Genomic DNA, 20,659 nt, shown 5'->3' with positions numbered 1-20,659 from the left:
GAGAGGGGGAGGCAAGAAGGTGGTAAATACCTTCCCAAAAGGAAAGGTCTAGAAACGGGCAAGCTCTTAACAGCGTCTCCTGGGGTCACCTCACGTTTCCCTCTAGAGGACCGTTAAAACAAGCCCACGTGTTGCTTTGAGTGACCCATTTGTGTCCTTACGTAGTGAGGTACGCAATTTTGGTCGTCTAACGCTTCCCGGTTTGGGCCCGTGATGACATAGGGTTGTGGCGAGATAGGTTAGGGCTGAGCTTTTTGGGCCTTTCACGGTGCAAACACGTAACCGGGGGGTGCCCAAGGTGGTCAGAGTTAAGCTCTAGGCGTGATATATATGTAGCAGAACCGTTTTTTTAAAACTGTTTTTGTTCTTGGTGTTTGGACGCAAGTATAAAGCAGAACGTAATCACCGAGGTGGGGTTTTTTTTATAACTATCGAACTGCGATTTTGGGGTTTTAAGAAGGATTAATTAGATGCCTTAGTCCCCTGTTTTGGGTTTTGCAAGGTGCTACAAATATTTCAGGAGGTGGTGTGGTTTTACAGAATCGATAGGGCTCACGTTGCTGTTCTTCTGGTTAGTGGCTTACCAATATTGCCCCTGAACGGTATCGATTCAGTTTTTCAGTACTGCTGCGGCGTAGTTTTGCTTTATACCACCGAGACAGAAGTTGCCTGCCTCTGATTCGCGGCCGGTAACGTAGAGACTCCCCTTGGACTTGGCAGCCTCGTGGCTGCATTATTGGATTTGTGAAGACGAGCTCTCCCTGCGCCGGTTATCCTGGCAGTCGGTCTGCGGTGGTTCTGGCATCCCCGTTTGGCCCTTTTTCCCAGCATGGGAAAAGGGGCTCATGCGTTATTTAGTTAAGAAGTCGGTGAGATGTGTGTTCAAGGCCGGAGCTTTGCCGCGTTTCAAAGAAAATCACCGGTTTCAATTATACAGCACTGAGATGGACAGAAGCTGAGGAGCTGCGAGGAAGGCTTAGCCCCCGTCCAGCCTTGAAGCACAAACTTTGGTTATTCCTTGAAACCATGTGTGTGACGGTGGCTTCGTGACATAGGCTGCACCAGTCCAAATGATGCTCTGACTGCAACTGGAGAAGCTCATGCTGCCAGCTGGAAGATTGCTCTTTGGAAACGAATCAAGGGTGCTGGCTGTTTTTGAAGCAAAGGTGGTGTGATACTGTGGAGAGATAGGCGCAGGGAAGTCAAAAGTGCTCTACTGACTAATTCAGGATTCACCCCCACCTTTGTTTTTCTCTTTTTTTTTGTTTTTTGCCTGTGTGCTTAAACAGACAACCCAGCTGAGGAAGCTTTAATTCCAATTATTCCTGGCACAAGCTTTTTAGGTCCGCGGTGTTCACCTGGGCAGTGCTGCCATTCTAGGGAGTAGTATTTTCTTACAGCAAATTGACTTTTTTCTTAAAATCACGTATCAGTCAGAAAGTTTCAATGCAACAGAAATCTTTTTCTATTCCGAGTACCTCAGTTTCTTAAGGGAAAAAAAAGAAATGCCATATAATGAAACCGTAACAAGAAGAGTGGTTTCTAACTGGATATTGGAAAATCTCACTTGAAAAATATGGAAATTGGTCATTTGGTTGTTTTCAGGAAAACATAAAGAACATGTGGATTTGCAGTGCTTGGATAACGGCAAATCTGTATCTTTTCTTGCTCTGAAAGAGAGTTTACACAGCTTGAATTATAAAGGAAGAGATTAACTTAATTTTTCCAGGAGCTATGAGTACCTAACTTCCTTGTCTTTGGCGTGAGCTATGTCGCTCTGAAAATGAGAGGCTCTTTAAAAAGAAGAGGAGTTGCAATAGGGAAGGGAAATCCTAGAAGTTTTCCAGCCTTGTTGTGAGAAGACATTTGGTTGCCTGCTGTCGACATGTGACCGTGGCACTTGGCATGGCTCCTTGGGGATGAAGACTTAATCTCTGGCCTTAGCAGAGGTCCCTTTGCCAGGCATTGCTGTCTCCCTCCCTCGCCGCGTCTGAAGCGGTGAGAAAGCGCTTGTATTTTTCCCATCCTACGCTCGGCTGATCTAAGCCCCATACGTCATTGGGTTTAATTCCTGATTTAGGAGGAGAAGGAAATGATGCAGGAGCTCCTTGATAAAGTCCTGACAGGCCCCTCTGTGTCCCACTTGTGCGCTCCCCTGTCTCCACCCCAAAGCTGTCTACAGCCTGTCACACTTAGGAAATTTAAGTGTGTAAAGCCAGAGCGTTTGCTGCTAAATCTGGAATGATACTAGCCCCGTTTGCCCTGTGTGTCCTTTGGGTAAATAGCCAGTGTTAAATCCTGCTATTGAAAGAGACACCAACGCCAGGAAGCAAGCTACCCCGTGCGTCCTTCTGAAGACAAACTCTGTCTTCCCTCCCTATTCCCACTGCTATCCATCCACAGCCCAGATAGAAAAATGCTACTTTGGAGAAAATGAGTTTTTGATATTGCTCTTTATGCCAATGGTCATTTTGGATCAGGGGCAGATCTTGGCCGTTATCTCAGCTAGAATAAGGTTTTCCTCTTTCAGTTTAGACATTGCTTGTTTGGGGTCTTTTTTCTTTGAAAGTTAAGCTCATGTAAATGTAAGGTAAGCAATGGATGAAAGGGTCTTAATGTTAGACTTCTTTAGCCATCGGTTGGCTCCCTTACAGCTGATAGATTTCCCATCACAAGCGATCTGTGTTCTTGCTTGCTCAGAACCACGCTGGTGCCAAGTGCTGAACAATGACACTATATATCTTGCTGCACAATTTGCCAATTTTGGTTACTTTTGAAGCCTGGTGTTCCTGGTTTGCCCTTGTGAATATCCCTTATAGAGAAAACGGAGTGAACAAAGGAGCGATTGCTTTAGCGAAGCGTTGGAACGGCTTTCTTTTGTTGCTGTTTGTCCCTTTGGTTTATCAGCCAGAGAGCGCTTAGTGCCCTTACAGTAAAATAAGTCAAAGTAAAGACGTAGTAAAAAGTCGTCATTTGTTGTTTATTGTGAAGAGCTTCTCGGATAATTGAATGAAATACTCTGCTGCAGTTCCACTTGCAGCTCTGACCTTAAATAACACAGGTTTAACTTGCAGCTTGCTGTGTGTAGGGTGACGTTTTCAGAGGCCCTCTCTAGATCATGCTCCTTCCTACGGAGCTCGATGGGATCTTTGCCAGTGACCTCGGAGAAGCTGGCATCAGAAGCGGACTTTAGTAGTCCATGCGTGCCACCACAAGTAAAGGTGTGCGCACGAATCCTAGACCTACGGAGTTCAGGGTGTGTTGCAGCCAGGCTGTTAATGATATGAGCCCGGTGAAGTCTGACAGCGCTTGAGGGCATTTGATTTTGCCACATGCCTGCCCCTGAGTTACCTGTTTGCATTTGCTCGGTTATTTTCAATTTCGTGTGTGTATTTCAAACTGCGAAATACTATTGAGGTGCGTTGCCTCGGTTTGGCACACTGCGAATGAGACCGCTGTTGTTGAATGCGGTTGTTCCAGTCCTCCAGTAATTTGTGTAAAGGATTCATTTCATTCCCTGCGTTTCAGGGGGAGTCGAGCAGCAGCAGATTTATTTGTCGGGAGGGGAAGAAGTACTGATTTTTTTTTTTTGGCTCTCAAAATCAAAAAGAGCATGAAGGATAACATGCTAAGGAAAAAATATTTTGTGGTTCGTGGTATTTAATTGTTTCAGCTCAGTTTGTATACATAGCAGACTCGTAGATATAAATACTGTGGAATTAAAATACAGAAGTGAGTTTCTTCTCCCTCTCTTTTTTTTCTTCCCCCCCTTTATGATGCCGCATCGTCTTTGGAGACTTTACATAACCTTTGGTGACAAGAACAGCCTTCACTTTCCCCTTGAATCTCTTAGTGACCGATACTCTGTAATAGGCCATTAAGAAATGTGTTTAATTTGAGGCTTATCGAGGCAGGCACTTTTTAGATTGGCCAATTTCAAAACAGGTGTCTTTCCTCCTTTGGCTGCTTGCAACTGATCCTCCGCTATGAGGCATGAAAATAGGGCAGATCTCACTTTCCTTAACCAGCTGCCCAAGACGATGCGCTTCTTAAAAAGCACGTATGTCCTGATTGTCCTAGCAATTAATTTCTGCAAGAAAGCACTCAAGGAATTAATTAATTTTAGCCTTTCACCCACCCAAACGTTTTATTGTTTAGAAATTTTATAGTATCCTTTAAAAAGGACACCTGCTTGCTGGAGTCGGTCGCTTTTCTTTTGCGGAAAGAAAGTATGCAGCCTCCAAAGAATACATTTTGCGAAAATTAGAGGGTAACTGTTTTAGTAGATGACCTGGCCGCCACATGGCGGTTAATAGCTCCAAGGTGTGACGCAGGAGCTGAGACTGTAGCTTAGTGTTCCTGGTGCAATTCCAGCTGAGCTGGAAAGTTTTGTTTGGTTAAGATCCCTCATGTAATTTCAGCTGGAGATATCTGGCCCTTGTTTTACTTCAAAAGGAAAAAAGAGGAGCGTATGCGATATGTATTATATAAATATTTTATCTGCCAAGAGTTTCTGGGATAAAATTTCTCCTTTTGTAGTACCAAGAGAAGAGCTGGCTTTCAGCGGTAGCAGAGTGGCCCCTTCCGATTGTAAATCACTGCCTGTCACTGCATGATGTCCTTCATTAGGCAGGATGCTGGGGAAGGTGTAGTCTGCAAGCTCAAGTTGGACAGGGAGACAGCTGCCTTGGTGTGACACTGTCGTTCCTCCCTGCAGAGGTCAGCCCTCAGTTTCCCACTGCGTGGGGGGTAAGCAGGACTTCATGCAAGGCTGGCCAAGATCTGGTCCTCCATCATCTTGAAGGTGATAAGAGGGATGCTGGGTGGCACCTGGGAAGCACACCTAGATAGCTTAGTTGTCTAGTTGGCTGGGACTGAGGTTCAGGCTTGAAGCAGGCCATGGGAAACTAGTGAAACCCTCGGGTTAGGGTTTGCCACTAACCTGAAGGGTCAGCCTAGCCCTTGGAGATGGACAAAGCCAAGGCAACTGCAGATGCCTGGGAATTAATAGGTACTTTTGACTGGAGGTTGGAGTGGGTTCAGGTTTTGTTGGCCAGGGCTGTTTCTGCAGGGATGAAGGAAGTGCTGCAAGTTGACCACTTGTGACCGACCTCTGCAGAAAATCTGTCTGCTTCCCAGCTGACGTTTGGTTCTGGAGATTTTAGGCTAGCAATCGTGGCCTTTATCTCTTGGTACCTCTGTCATTTGCAAAGTAGTGTTTTTCCCCCATCTTCCCCCTGCCCTGAAGAAAGGGGGGAGGAAAGGGAAGAAGCACCTTCCCTAATTAGACTTTGGGTTACATGCTGACCTCTGTTAGTGGGCTACAAATAACAAAAGTATCTGTGCAGAAAATGGATGCAGTAACTAAGTAGTACTTTTCCTCCAAAAATCAGAGGCTGGACTCTTGATTAGTATGTAACAAACTATTTGTGCAGTAAAATGTGGAAAAACAAGTCTCCTTGTTATTACTGCACAGGCTTTTGCTGCAGAGATGCGTAAATATTTTTTGTTCTGATATTTGGCATGTTACTTATTCCTATGTAGTTCAGTGGGGGGGGAAAAAAAATCCCATGCCCAGCAATTTAGGTGCAGTATTTATTCATCTCAACGTGTATGTCTCTTACCTCTCCTGACCGAGAACGGTTCTTCTCTTCCTTTCCTGCTTGTTTTGTGGACTGGCTCTGCTTTGGAAGCCCTGCTCTGCCTGTACTGTACCCAGGGCTGTTTGTTTTTTCTCTTGGCAGCCTACTGGGCTGCTCTTTGTCTTTGGGTTGAAGAAGAGGGTTTTTTCCGTTGTGGATATGAATATATAAGGTTCATGTCTTGCGCTAAAATCTGAGGCAAAATATCTCTCTAATGATGGCTTTTTTTGGGGGGAGGGGGGAGGAGTGCCTGCAGAAGAACAAAGTCTAGATAATATTTCTTTGTGGCAAGGTCAGGATTTTTCATAAATCCTACTTCTATCAAGGCTATTTCTTAATTTGCATCATTTGGTTGAATAATATAACCCTGCTAATACTTTCCAAGCCACTTGCACTTAAGTAATCGCTTACACTTATCTTCAGCATAAACCTCATTGATTTTATTTGTCATTGAAAACATTGGTAGTAGCAAATATGATCCTATTGGCTTACAGTCTATTAGAAATAAAATTATATTAAATGTCTTGTGGGGTGTGAAGAGGTTAAGTCAAGGAGAGTCATCTGAGAAAATCATCCTGGTGTAAAACATAAATCTGTTTCATACTTAAACTACATGTCACCCACTGGCCAAAAATAGCAATGATCATTAAAACCCAATTTGCTGCTAAACATTAATAGACATTTATTACATCATAACAGATCTGAAAGACAATTAAATTTAACTTTTTTCCTAGATAACTTTCTTCTAAAATGTGTTATTCACCTGGCTTCTGCCATTAATCTCATTTGTCAGTGTGTGTGTGGTTTTTTGGGTTTTTTGATTTGATAATGTGCCTGTGCACACATGCACAGTTGTGTGTGTGGATGATCTCTTGCAGCTCTGTAATTCTTACATCAAAATTTTTTTTAAATGGGAAAAGCAATTAATCTTGGCTGTATCGCCTGTGTTCATTTCCTAATCAGCACAACTAGTGAAAGAAATTACGTTTTCTCAGTGCAAAACAAGAAATATCTGGTACCATCCATCTGAGAAGAATAGTAAGCAAGAGCAGAATAAAAAAGGCACTGGAGACTCATTTTACATATATGAAATAGTTTGCAGCTTTGGTGCCGTTTGCACTGCAATTGCTCAGTCAAGTGGTACTCTTTGCCTTTATTATTATGCTGCTTGTACGTACAGCTAGTACCTGGAGTTGGAGTGACTCGGTGGTGAGCAAGTCAAGCGTTACGAAGAGTACCCAAAAAAACTGATTTTTTTTTTTGGCTGTGATTTTGTAGCTGCGAAACTCAGGGCTGAGCAGGACCCGGTATATATGGGAGAGGCGATACCTCAAAACGCAAGGGCTGGTAACGGTACCGAAGGGGAGTTAGCATCATGCTAACTAGTTAGCATCATTGAACAAACATGTCAAGTCCTGCATTTGAGTCCTGGTTCTCAGGTCTCCTCTCTAAGGAGAGACGTACCTAAAACGAGAGCTGAGATCTTTCTTTCTTCCGAGGAATTGCCACCTACTGGGAGTCTTGCAATGAGATGGTGACCGCTGGCAGCCTTGCTGAAGCACATGCCCCCCCCCCCCCCCCCCCCAAAAAAAAAAAAAAAGCTTTTAAGAACGTGGTTGTAACAACTGCTATGTGTGACAATGAAATGGGACTGCTGCAGGTGGTCAGGAGGCCACGAGGCCGTGCAGCCCATGGTAAGAGCCGCATAGTTTTCCCAACATACGTATTAGGGCGGCGAAAGGCTGGCTGACTCCTTGCCAGCGGTGATCTTGTTTAAGTAGGCAGCGCTTAACTGAGGAGAGAGTAGAGTTGTTCGTAGTCAGGTTTTTGGGCTGATCTAGGTGCAGTAATGCAGTACAGTTATTTGCATATTTTGCAACATCCTCGGATGGTGCCCTGCAGCTTTGAAATTTTTGCGAGTGTTACCATATATTTGCATTCCTTCAGGGACCGTGCGAGTGAGGTACCTTCCTGTTTTCAATCTATAATGAAGCATGTTGCAGGAGATAACGGGCAGGCGCGTCAGGAAAGGCTGGAGCATTCAGTGGCTGTGATATTCATGCGTACAATTGGTATAATGTTTATAAGCTTCTGGAAGGTGTTTCCAAGACTTTCCTTGTCTCTCCCCCTCCATCCTCCAGAGTGAAGTCAAAGATGTGTGACTAGCTTCGCTTTTTAGTTTGGTTATCGTTTTCTGCTGAAGTTGCTTTGATCCTGGGTTGAATGGGAAAACCAACAAGCAGCAGATAGCTTAAATTCCCCTTTTTGACCTTTGGAAAAGCACGAAAGCCTCCGTTCCCCCTACACAGGGCAGGGGGAGGAGAAAAGGCTAGGTTCATCTGGCCTGTGTTCGTGTGTGCTCTTATCAGAGGCTTGATTAATCTGAAATGAATTAACTCAGTTAACGCTTGAGAGTCATTTTGCAGCGAGTCCGTTAGTGCATCTAAAGAGTTATTTGTCACTTTGAATTACAGCCTAACCAGGTGGTGGATGAGGCTGGGTTTGAGCCGACAACGGCTCCTGGCTGCTCCGGCCGCCCCTCTCGAGGGAGCGCGTGGAGCGCTGCAGTGATATCAGAGTCCGGGATGAACAGGGCGTTATGAGCCATGTTGTTGTTTGCTTTCAGGGATGTTTAAAATGGCTTTTCGAGGTGCTAGGTGAGATACAAAGGAGGAGTGACGAGTAGGCTGGAGCTTACGGTATCAAACTATGTATAAAATTAATATCAATACAGGAATGACCTGTTAAGGACAGAGGTGCTTAATGGTGACTCTCCCATTTTAACCCTTGCTGGGAAATAGAGGCTTGGAAATATATTTGCTCTCTTGTAGTCCCATGCATATGGGGCAGAAGGGTTGGGTAGCTGGCTTCTGAGCTCCCTGGCCCGGCAGGCACAAGAGGGAACAGCAGCCAGGTCTACAGTGCGGAAGGAGGACGTAGGCATGAGCAGGCTGGAGCACAGATGAGTGAGTCTGCCCACCATACCCACCAGCAAGTGTCCCTTTGAGAAGGGTCGTCCGATGTACTGCCCTGACTCCAGCTGTGCAGTGTGCGCTGCAACACTTCTCATCATGTCTAGTAAACTTCTGCAGAAATTGCATGTTGTCTTTTTCTTGCTGGGGTTATTCCCCTTCTCCTGTTTCCTTAGTGAAATTCTGAGAACATGTTCTGGAATAAATTGTCTTCCGTAGCTGATGCTGAGAACGGGGAAGTTACATCCACGGTTCAAACTCTGGTCATAATCGTCAGCTTCAAAGAGTTAATTACTTCCAAACTTTTGCTCTTGTAAACACTGAATTTAATTGATATCTGTTTGAAACCTCTTCCAAAGTGCAGTGATCTTTTCCAGTAAGGAATATAAAGCAATCCTGACAGCACACATTTGTGAGCTTAAACTAGATGTGTTTTCAGGGAGGAGGTAAACTTGGCTTAAGTTAAACTGGAAAAAACAAGGCGCGGGGCATTTCTGTCTGCCTCTGGCTAATGGATCCCATTTGAAATGCCCTTGCCCCTGCTGTGGTGGTGCCCTGGCTGTCCAGAGAGGGCCCAGTACCTGGTGAAGGAGGGCAGATTTTGCTGGGTCAGGTTAGGTGGGTTGTTGGTACCTTTGGCCTGGGCTGCTCTAAATCCCGCTTTGATTTCAGCCTATCATTTCACTAACTACGTTACCTAGTTTCCTTCTCTCTTTTGCCCTCCCTGTAGACTGGCATTTGACTGTCACCGAAAAAGCTCTGTTTGCGCTTGACCTCAACTACTGAAGAACAGATTTTGGTAGACGCTGTGCTTATCAGTATATGCCTAATGCTCTTTTAATAATGGAAATCTTGGCGATTGCTTCACTGCACCTCTCCAGTCCATAAGGCCTTGGATTGCTTTGGCGTTCTCCTATTCTGTCAGTACTGTTTTGATAAGCTGGATTTTAGGAATAGCAAGCGTGCCAATGGCTCTTGGGCAATGCTTGGCAGCAGATGAGAGCGCGAGGCTCTCGGTGGCAGCCCTGCAGGCAGAAAGGTCAGTGAGCAGAAGAACCTCCCCACAAATTAATGCAGACTGCATCTTCTTAATGGTTCAAATCAAGCCCCTTAGGTCAAGCGCAACCCTCAGTTTTCCCGCTATGGTGGTGTATCTCCTTCTCGCATCAAAAAAAACTAACAGCGCTGAACAGTTCATGATACGTGCTCCTGCTTTGGTCTTTGTATTTTAACTGGGGGTAATCCAAAGATGAAGTGGACTTTATTCTGCAGGCCTCTTTCTGCATCTCCTAAGGCTGCTTGAGAGGGCTTGTGGGACCATTCAGGAAAGGGCTGCCTCACTCATTTCCCGCTTAGCATTTCCCCAGGTCAGAAACGCCCCATGATTATTTGTTTATAGGTGACACAAAACCACTGAGGCTTTTGCAGCATTAGGATTTGTTTGGTTAATGCTGTGGTTCCCCACCTCGTTAAACAACTTCAGCAGCTCTCCAGACAAATTGTGGATTTGTAAAGACTTATGCACGAGCTTAAGTCTAAGGATTTGAGCAGATCTTTGTAGGAGCAGGCTGATAGGCAAGGTCATGCCAGCTGGTGGTGTGTGGATGCAGCCGGGTAGGCGATGTCTTCAGCTTCCCTTCCTCTGGAAGGAAGGAAATTGGGGTTAGAGTATGGGGCCAGGTTTTGAACCAGAGTACATAGCGCATGTAACTGCTTATATCCTCTCTGCATCTTGCATAGGAGCTTTGTCACTGGGTAACGGGGAAACTTCCTCTTCCTGGTGGGATAAAACGTATGTGCTTCTGGGTGGTTACGAGAAATCGGTTCCCAAAATTGTCTGGGATCTGCTAAGAGCAGGTAAATCCTTTTGCTTTTTGAGCCCTGGCCCATGAGACCATAGAGAAAATAAATTGTTGGATGGGATCGTGCAGGAGTACTCCCCCCTCCCCACCCCCCATGTAAATGTTGCCAATTATCCCTACTCTGGGATAGATAGCATAATTAATTTGTGATTTCTCCGGTTTCTATCCAAGCAGCTTCTACTGCACCATAATGTTATCTCCTTCTGACAGATTTAGTTTATCCGTAACTTGAATCGGCTTAAACAAATAAAAATGAGGAAACAAACCTCTGCTCCTTCGCTGTGTGGTTGAGCCTTTGCTTGGAGGAAGCGTACCTGAGCTTGGAGAGCTTGCCCCTATCTCTTCGTACGCCGCCTTAAACTCGTGGCAAGAAGCTGCTTGCTTTCAAACCTCTCCATACTGAGGATGCAAGTGGAGAAAGCTCGCGTACGCGATGGCCGGTGGCGCGGCGTGATGTGTGCTGGTAGCCTTCTGAAATATAAATGGAGAAGTAGATCGCTATTTAAAATGTCTAATTTGAAATATTCATGAGACTCGTCTCCCTTTGGAAAAAGGGCCTTAAATGTTATCGGTGACCGCTGTGATTAGTCCGAACTTGAGCTGCGTCGTAATTTCTGGCGTGACCGTAGAGAAGGCACTTGACTGCATGTTGACCTTCGGCTTTTTAGCCACCCTGGTTATAGAGCTGAGGAAAAGCTTGAGAAAGTAAATGCTGCATTTGAGTGAACAAATTGCAGGGAGTAGACAGGGGAGGAGAGGAGAGTTGGGGGAATGAAGTCTTGGCAGCGCCAGCAGTTATATTTATCGGGGAAAAAAATGCAGCTTCCTTATAGAGTTTGGGTCAGGACAATGTGGGGTTTGATGTAGTTGATCAGTGAAGATAGGAGGCAAAACAAAGGCCACTTTGTCATGCCCGAGTTTCAGACGTGCACCCGCATCGCAATGGCATGCAGCGCTATTTTTCATATAGCTTTTTGGCTCAAACTGGGTTTTGAGCAAGAACAAAAGTTGGCAAAAACAGCTTCTTTGCTCAGAGAAGAATAACTTCTGTTGATCAGAGATTTTTGGAGAGATTTTTTAATTAGACCAGTGCTGTGAAGGCTACAAAGTCTAGGGAGTTCAAAACACATATGCAAAGTACTTCACAATTCCTCATATTTTATCATCGTTTCAAAGTCAGCAGGGAGCTAAGTCTCAGACTGATGGCATGGTGTAACTCTGTATAGTGGTGGGGCTTTTTTCCTGCCAAGTTTGAGTCACCATGGCCATCTAGCCCCTTCTTGCGCGATTAAAATGATGGGAAGCTGGAATCCTTTTTGCAATTAAATGAGTGAATGTTTCTATTCAAGCATAGACTCTAATTTCCATGTGCTTTCCTGTAAGAGTGTGGGATGGACGAAACCATTATTTTTAATCCCACAATGAATAACCGAGGAGCTCGGCTGGAACTGGATGAGTCACTGGCAGTCGTTGGCAGTCACTACTGTAGGTAGCTCAGGGACGAGGGGGACTTCCAGGTTTTGCTTGGGTTCAAAGCCTGGTCTGGACCCAGTGAAGGGAAGCTATTAATTTATAGACGCCTAAGCATTTTCCGGTGAGTTGCAGACCAGTTCAGAAGTCCAGTGTACATAGGTTTTAGTGCAACGCATGTGGACTTGTTGCTTCTGGTCATCCTTGTGGACTCCCTGGGCCTTTGGGCTCAAAACTGCTGATTCCAGCTTAGTTTTAAGAGAAGAAGATGGAGCATTAGTGATCAGACTGGCTCTCTGCATGGGGATGAGTTTTAATTCCTCTGGTACATAGAGGGCCAGAAGGGGGAAGACAGGCTTGCCCTTGCTGTATTAGTTTTGCTGTACACAGATGCAAGTGTACAGCAAGCCCTATCTCAATGTGTTACTGACTGCCTTTTTTTTTTTTTCTCCTCTTATAGGTCTCAGATTCTGGATACTGGCTGTGGGTTTTTTATTCTTATTTTTATTTTTTGGTTGGCTTTTTTCTCCCCCCTCCCTCTTTTCGGATGTGAATTGAAGACCAAGAGTTGAAGCATTGGAAGCAAGTGCAGGTGGAGGCTCGCATCGTTTTGTTTGAACCCGTGTTTGCTGGGATACTTTCAAGCCCTCCTTCACAGTCATGTGGTCATCACAGCTGCTGTTCTTCACCATGCTCTTAACACCGTTAGCCTGTGGTGAGTGAGAGGTGGGGGAACTTACCTGTGGGAAGGGAAAAGCCTGAGAAACAGGAAAGATTTTGTCTATTTCTGTCCAATACGTTCTTCTTCCCAGGATGTTGCTTTCCCTCCCCACTGTCCCAGGGTGCATTATAACTAGTTAGTCCTGAAACAAGAATTTGTAACTCTGGTCACAGGTGAGGATATCTGTCATGCGGTTTAGCTGCTATGTTAGGGCAGGCTTTCTTCGTGGTGCCCGAACCTAGCCTGCCGGCTGGGTGTCCCAGGGACTGTCTCCGCTGGCCTCTGCATGGAGGTAAACTTCCCTTTTGTGAGTAGTGGTCAGTGAGGGGCTGCGCGTCCCCCTTTAGCCTCAGCTCCAGAGAAGGTGGGATCTTACCATCAGAGAAGCTGTTAAACCGTGTTGGCAAGCATGGCAGGGCATGTGTCCGCGCTCTGCAATGAAGCAGGCTCCCATACGCCTGGTGACCCTGGGCCTGGAAGGAGCGGAAGAAGTATTTATTGTTGCCTGGCTTTAGGCTGGCACAGTGCGTAACCCAGCCATTAGCCATAGCATCATGCTGCCACGGCTGGGCTGCATCTGAGAGCTGAGCTAGGGACTCCTCGCAGCACTGCTGTGTTGTGGAGGATGTGGATTAGCTCTAGCCCTAGAGTCTCTACACACATGCCATAGCCTAGAGCACCCATTATGTTTTCCTGAATTGGGAGAAATTTGATCTTTTTATTAGCCTCAAAGTTCAGTGAAACCCAATGCATTTCATCCTACAGTTATGGCTTGGGAGCCTTTTTTTTTTTTTTTTGAAATGGGAAACTCAAATGTAGCCTGCAGAAGTAAGTGCTGGATTTCTGAAGTGCTGGAGGCTTCAGGAGCTCCTGTTCTCAGGGATGGTGGCTAAATGTCAGATCTTCCCAAGCTCTGCTCTGAGCTACTTTCTGGGACCTAGGTGGAAGGTGAGCTTCACAGAGTCTGATCTTAGTTGCAGGTCAGTGAAGATGTGTTTATAAGTAAGATGATTGCCTGAGTGGAGGCTGTGGGCCCCTGTTCTTAAAACACTGGCCAGAGTCATCCTGCTCAATATCCACTGTGTGTGGCAAGACTGTAAAATGAAATTTTTCAGCAAAAAAAGGTTAAATAATGAAATATGTATAATTGGCTGAACGTATCTATTTATAGAGCGCAACCTGTCTGCTCATACCAGTTTTAACACCTTTGGGTACAAAGGTTACCTGTGCTATCGTTCCTTAAGCAAAACTCCTTGGTGACTTGAAAATTAGAATGAATAATTAAACTGAGCCAACAAATTGGAGTGGAAAGAAAAGAGCTATTACAAAAGGTGCTCATGGTTCTTCTCGGGGAAAGTTAAATGGTAGATGTTTTGTAAATCTTTATAATTAAACAATATTAACAGTTAAAGCAATTAACAATTTAAATATGCCTCTGGCGGTTCTGGTTTTAATTTGCAGTGCCACTGTAGCTGAAGAACTCCTGCCTGATAGTTGTCATGGCTGAAAATGTCACAAGTATCCTAAGAGTCATGTTGTGCTAAAGATGAGCAAACACCAGACATGCAGAAACTAGGTGCCTGGAAATATTTCTATAATTATACCCTTTATTTTTGCAGAAAGTAGATGTTACAGGGTGGCTGCTATGTTTTTTTTGTAGCAGTCACCGGTGGTAAATCTGACCCTTGAGTGTCATCTCTTCTCTTTGAATTGCTGATGGGGACGTGGTAGAGGCCACCTTTGGGCTATGTAGCGTGAAGACCTTTTCTGGCCCGAGCTTGAAGACTCGGGATCAGGTTTGGCTTTCCCCATTCTGATATCTAATGTAGGCCAAGATGCAGTTGCCATCTCAAAGCCTTGGCCTGTTCCCGTTCTGGGGGGAAGCAGGTAGCGAGCCTGTCTCTGGTTTTTCAGGGTGGGAGGGGATATGTGTTTGGTCCTAAACGAAAGGAGAAGACTCCATGCAGTGTAGCTCTATCATATGATAAGAGCATGCTCAGCATCAGCTCATGCTGGGCAGCTGAACCTGTTGCGTCTCCCCTGGGCAGTGGAAGACATGCACGTTAAAATGAGAAATATATCAGAGGCTGGAATAAACAATCTAATGGTGGTTTCAAAGCTTTGAAGTTGGAAGGTGAATAGCTGGTGGCTTTCAAGTCATCTCTCCCTGCGAGCTCCTGCCGAAGGCTGCCTGAGGTGGATGGCAAGCTGATAACTGGTTTTTCCTGCTAGCCTGGGGGACTGTATACATATTTAAACACAAGCCACAACCTCTCCTTGCATATAAATATAGTCCAGTTAAGCCCTGCTATTTTTGCCTTCTGTTAAGCCCCTTTGATGTACACAGAAGGTTTTCATATTTTGTTTAGCGGGACTTTACCACGTGAGTTCCTGTGTTGCAGGCTGGGAAGTGCTTTTGTCCCGCAGCGATGGTTGGGGTTGATATGAGCTACCTTTGCAGGCTGGTCTCGCTGCATCTCGTTCCACTCCTGCATTTCATGACATAGTTCCTTCATCTGCAGTGATAGATACGTAATAGAAGGATCCTTTAGGCCAGTGAACCCATAAAATAGTTTGGTTTTTGGAGGGAAGGGGTTGGTTTTTGTTTGTTGTTTTAGCCAACTTGCTTCTGGGAGTATATTGCGCGCTTGGGGTTACGGTAGCTGGCGTGTATTTGAAGGGCATAGGACTTGAGTGATGTGCAAGATGAGGAGTGATCTTGCAGAATCCTGCCCTTGTACAGTGTCTCTTGTTGATATTCCGCACAAAGAAAGCGGGGAGGACACCGTGAATCCTTGCAGTTTCTTCATTAATCTGCCGTATCCTAACTGCACGGACGCTGTTTTTTAGTTTGTCTGGACCGCTCTGAGTCATAGCTCACAACAAACCTGAAACGGTGTGGAATGCTTAGGACAACAGCAGATTTGAGTAGCGTATGCTTCCTTTCCTGTCGCTGCCTACTTGAATGGAAAATACCTTACGGCATGTGTAGGCTGCAAAACTCAGACCGGTGAGAAGTCCCCAGAAAGCTCTCCCCTCTTTTCAGCTCCAGCAAAGCCTGTAAACCCATCTGTTGGATAGAACTAAACCTGTTGTACGAAATTACAGAATTAGCCAAGATAGAAAGCAACGTTGTCAGGGAATAAAAAAGCAAAAAGCAACACAAAAGAAACCCACGAAGCATAAGCTTGTAGGGCTGCAAAGAGAATTGCATTAGCACCTGCGAAAAGCAAGGCTGCACTGTCCGCAGTAAATGCGATACATGGACAGGACTGTGCCGTCTCTTTTGCGCTCTCCCTTTTTGCTGCTGTTTGAGATGCGAAAGCATCGCAAGGCCTGGGCTTCCAGGGAAGTGCTCCTTTGCTTGCCTGCACCTGAGCTTCCTGGTCCTCTTTGCCAGTACTCGCTGTTAAGCGCAAGACGAGAAGGATGCTATGATGATCACTGTGGTCTGAAATTTTGCACATCTTCAAAAGTAACTTTTTTCAGGCCTTAAGAAGGCCTGCTGTTGCATGCAAAGATCTTTCTTATGCATGCACAGTTTCATGTTGGGCAGCCAAAAGACAAATTGGGTGAGGATCCAAGAATTTGAATCTTGTTGTTCCAATGCTTTAACAGTCTAATTGAAATAGAGCAGCCTTTTATTCGTAGTCAGATTGAAACAACAATCCAGATTACCCAGTTTCTGTTGGGTATTGTGGTGTTACTAATACAGTAAAACTAATAGACGTGACCGTCTACCCATTTCCTCTCTAGTGCTAAGCTCTTGCCGTGCTGACGCGTGGTGAGAGTGAGCCACCAGCACCTTGGGGTCCTGGCTGGGAAGAGCACAGGGTCAGCAGCAGGGGTGCACTCAGGTTTATTTTTATATCTTTTAACTTTGTGTTTGTTAATGGGTTATAGGCTTTCCTCTCTTGATGGTCTACAGGGTTAGTTAATGGTTACTACCATGATTGCTCAGGTTTTTTAGTCCTTCTGCGTGTATGAGGTGATTTGGGAGGGAAGGGGGGGGGAACCACACACATGTACAAAGCTAAGCAAGACATGACCCCAAAACAAGTTAAGTAACAGCATAACTAGAACAAGCTTAAAATTACAGACTAGACTGCAGACACCCAACCTTTGGCTAGTTTTGCTGTTACAGCTAGGGCAGGCTGGATGAGAGCTGTCTGATCCGATAGTAAGTTACAGATGCAGCAAAAGTGTCTCCAAATAATTGTGGAGATGCAGCTAAACTAAAGCTAAGATAGATTCAAGTCCACACAAACCCTGACAAGTCCCGAGGCCTCATGCTGTTGTAAAGCTTGAGGCCTGTTACTGGCATTTGACAGCACCAAACTGGCAGGGCTGCTGTTGCTGCTGGCCCAACTTTGAATTTCCAAAAAAACAAGATGCCTCTGAGAATTTATTTATGCCGAGTCGCAGCACAGCTGTAAAATGACCTTTCCTGCATTAAGGACGGATGCTGTCTTGTCTCTAAGAGAATTACTTCAAGATGGAGCTGAACTAATTTATCACTTGCAGAGTAGAAAATGAAATTTCAAGTCGTCTTGAGTCTTTGCAGCTGTAGAGAGCCTCACCTGCCGTCCCGTTCTGACCCCCTGCGCTTTTGCCCCAGCTACCCGATGTTTCTAGGAGACAAGCATGGTGAGAGAGGACCATGCCTTTGCAAGAAGATGGCGCATGAAGGTCAAGCTCATCCCTCCAGGCATTAGCAGGTCTGGATGCCGAGCCCGTTTCTGTGGGAACAGGGGAAATATTTATTACGGAGCGGTTCTGTTAGTTGCCTGGTGACAATGCTTCTGTTATGGCAAGGCGCATTATCTTTCTTGGGGGAATATATGATGCTAGCAAGCTGGTCCTCAGTGATAGATGGCTGCTTAATGTGAGCTGAACACTTGCCTTACTACTATTTTAATACCCTGGAAGTACTGTCACTGCTTAAAATACATACTGTGTTTCTTTTATACTTGCACAAGTGCTACTACGTTAGCGAGTGGTGGATAATAGCCTTTTACTACAAAACTCTTTATATAGTCAAAATGAAATACAAGAGACATGTTTTATTAGTTGTGAAATAGCCAGGTTGACTTCCAGGCTTCTGCTGAACTTCATTGTTTTAAAAGATTAATCATGCTTGAAATATTTATAATATTTGCTAGTCTTGGCAATTTGTATTACCTGCAGCGGTGCCGCTTTCTCTATAGTGGCAGAAGTGATCAAGAAAGGCTTTTCCTGATAAAAGGGGTTGGCTGTTCTAGGTGTATACTACAGCACTTTCCTTAGTAGCCACATACTAAAATGAGTATTAAGGTCTCCTTCGGATGACTGTCCAATCTATAAGCTGGCAGAGGGTGAAATTCAACCTTGCCAAGACTCTATCCACCCCTTAATTTGCACTTAAGCCATTAAACGGTGCAGAGGTCTGTGTGCAGACCCACTTTGCTCATGTCTAAATTTCACACTAAATAAGGAGGGAGACTTTAAGGGGATTTTCTGATGGTGTTTTTTCTGCAGTTTTCTTCTTCACTTGGCAAGCGTGACCGCTCTTAGCATCTTCCTGCGTTACACAGGGGAACGAGATCTTTTTCCCGTTTTGGCTCGCGGTGTTGGACACGTACGCGCCCAAGCATGCGTTTCATGAAACATCCGAACCTTTGGCCTTAGTGCAACTTTATAGCTCCAACTCTTCTGCAATAGGAGTTGAACTATAGCAAGAAGCTGGCAGCTGGGGTGCAAATTAACATCTGCAAGCTCTCCTTTCCTCTAGCCTGCTGCGTATGTGTCATGTGCAGCATCAAAGCATATGGGTTTCTTTCTGGGCTATAGCGGTATAAAATATACTTGTTCTCGCAGCAATAGAAAGTGGGAAGTTGTTTTACCCTGCGGGCCTGGAGCCTGCGATCCTTGTCTGGTTTGTAACTGTTTCATGACGAGACGAATTTCTGATCTTTGGTGACCAGCTCCGTGTTTCATAGCGTTAATTAAGCCATAAGATGTGACAGCATGTGAATTACAGCGTAGTAATTCACGCCCAGCACATTGAGGCACGAAGATGAAGGCCAAACGGCCTCTGTGCAACTAAGTGTGAATTATTGTACCATAATTTAATTCCCATTATATTTTACTGTGATTATAAAAATATTTATGTGATAACTTTTCTTAAAGAAACTCACTATTTCAAAATCCAATGTTGAGAAGTACAGCACAGACCTCACATCAAAGTGGAGTAAGTAACTTTGGGAGGATTGTTGAATTCTGAGGTCCATAGGTTTTTAGGTATATTTATGCCATTATGCATCTTAGGTAATGAATGGGTGGCGGGGTGCAGACAGCTGCTATCTAAAAACTGGCCTAATGCTGACTATTCATTTCGTATCAGCTGTCCAGCAGTTGCTAAATAGGGTGGCTAGGTTTATTTGCTCCTGACCTGAGCTCGATTTGATCTGGAAGCCTTAACCCCGAAAACCAGCCTCTTGAGCCGACTAATCTTTTTGCAGTTCAGGCTCTGCAAACATGCCCGACAAACTCTTATTACTGCTGGCGCGTTTGTTTTCAGTGCTGGCAAGTGCCAAGGGAATCGAGAAGGTGGGTTGTCTGCAGGAGGGAGGATGGAAGAGCCCTGGCACTGAAGAGACGAGGCTGGTAACACCTGCTCGGCGGCATGCTGGGAAAAAATAAACCAACCTGGGAACTGGCTAAGGTGCTGCCGAGGAGTAAAAGTAGAAGGGCCATAAATGCCTTTTTAAAATAAGTACATTTTAAAAAGTTCTCCAGAACTTGAAATGCTTTTCTGGAGGAAAGAGATATCTTCATTGTAAGAAGGTAGTGACCTTAGTCTAGGTTGTGGTCTGGACATCAAGAAACCTCATTTGGAAAAGGGGGGATTTACTTGTCCTCGGTCACTGTCCTCGCTGCTCAGGGTGCTGGGAGCCATGGAAATGGTTCTTTTTGAAAAGTTCTTTTTCTATTTTTTTAATAGCAAGCAAGCCCTCACCATTTCACTTTTACTGCACTTCATCTGCCTTTCTAACACCCTCAAGCTCTTTGCTTTTTCTCTTCCACACACACCATTGGGGTTGCTAAAGGGTTCCCAGGATAAAACCCTTTTCCCAATGAGAAGCTCTAATGAAATGACGGAAGAGCGCCCACAGAGTTGACGTGTTGTTCACTTAGATGATGAGATCTCTGGGGCAATGCCTGGCTTTCTCTTTCTTGGGATTCAGATGGTTGAGTTTGTTCCTCCACCGACCCTGGATCCTGAGGCGTCTCTTCCACTGTCAAGCGCTTTTAGGTAGCCCAACCCCAGGGCCTAGCTGGCAGTGACCCCCATGCAGGATTCCCGATGGGGGTGAGAGCCCCCAGGCAGAGCCTGCGACGGAGCAGTTGAGTAAAAAGCTGAAAAGAGATGTCATAAAAATCTCTTGATTCCCCTGGAAGACTGGAGGGGAGGGAGGCCATGCAATGTGCTGGTCTTGGTCATGGGTAAGTGCAGAGTAAGTGCATAGAAGCTATTAAAAGTGTACTTTTCCTTGGGAATTATTCTGGAAATCAGTTTTACTCATGCTCTGAGAAACTTCTAGCTGATTGGGATGTTTGAGACCAGAGCTGTTTCGACCTTGGCGGATATTTGGGTTTTAGGAACATTACAGCGGCTCACAGAAAAGCCATGATAATCTCAACTGTAAGCAGTGTCTATGACTTAATTACTATAGTTCAGGGTTAGATGTAAATATATACTTTTTGAAAAAAAAAAAAACTCTCTGCTTGACTTCCACAAATAAACACATCAGAATAATCTTTTTATACATCCTTTTGGAGTTAATAATCCCAAGCAACCCAGACTTTGACATTTTGTGCAGTTCCTGTGGTAGGCAGTGATCTGATGAAGTGCTTGTAATGTCATTTTGCAAAATGCCTGAGTGGAGCAGTCATTTTGTGAACTCCCTGTTATTGGATTTTTTATTAGTTATTCTGCAAAATGACTGGTTA

The 20,659-nt window shown here is 45.0% G+C and overlaps 1 protein-coding gene across 22 annotated transcripts in view; it reads left to right on the top strand.

Annotated features, from left to right (window-relative positions):
* ADGRL3 (adhesion G protein-coupled receptor L3) overlaps positions 1-20,659 on the top strand; it is a 439,175-nt gene that overhangs the window by 143,933 nt on the left and 274,583 nt on the right. For all 22 annotated transcript variants that reach the window (XM_068941083.1, XM_068941084.1, XM_068941073.1 and 19 more), the window contains one exon: positions 12,407-12,661. In XM_068941083.1, coding sequence (XP_068797184.1) covers positions 12,607-12,661 — 55 coding nt within the window. In that variant the 5' untranslated portion in view covers positions 12,407-12,606. The remainder of the gene's footprint in view (positions 1-12,406; positions 12,662-20,659) is intronic.

This window comes from Struthio camelus, chromosome 4, assembly GCF_040807025.1.
Source record: "Struthio camelus isolate bStrCam1 chromosome 4, bStrCam1.hap1, whole genome shotgun sequence".
Classification (NCBI taxonomy): domain Eukaryota; kingdom Metazoa; phylum Chordata; class Aves; order Struthioniformes; family Struthionidae; genus Struthio; species Struthio camelus.
The sequence above is the reverse complement of the archived record's forward strand: the minus strand, read 5'-3'. Positions and strand labels throughout refer to the sequence as shown.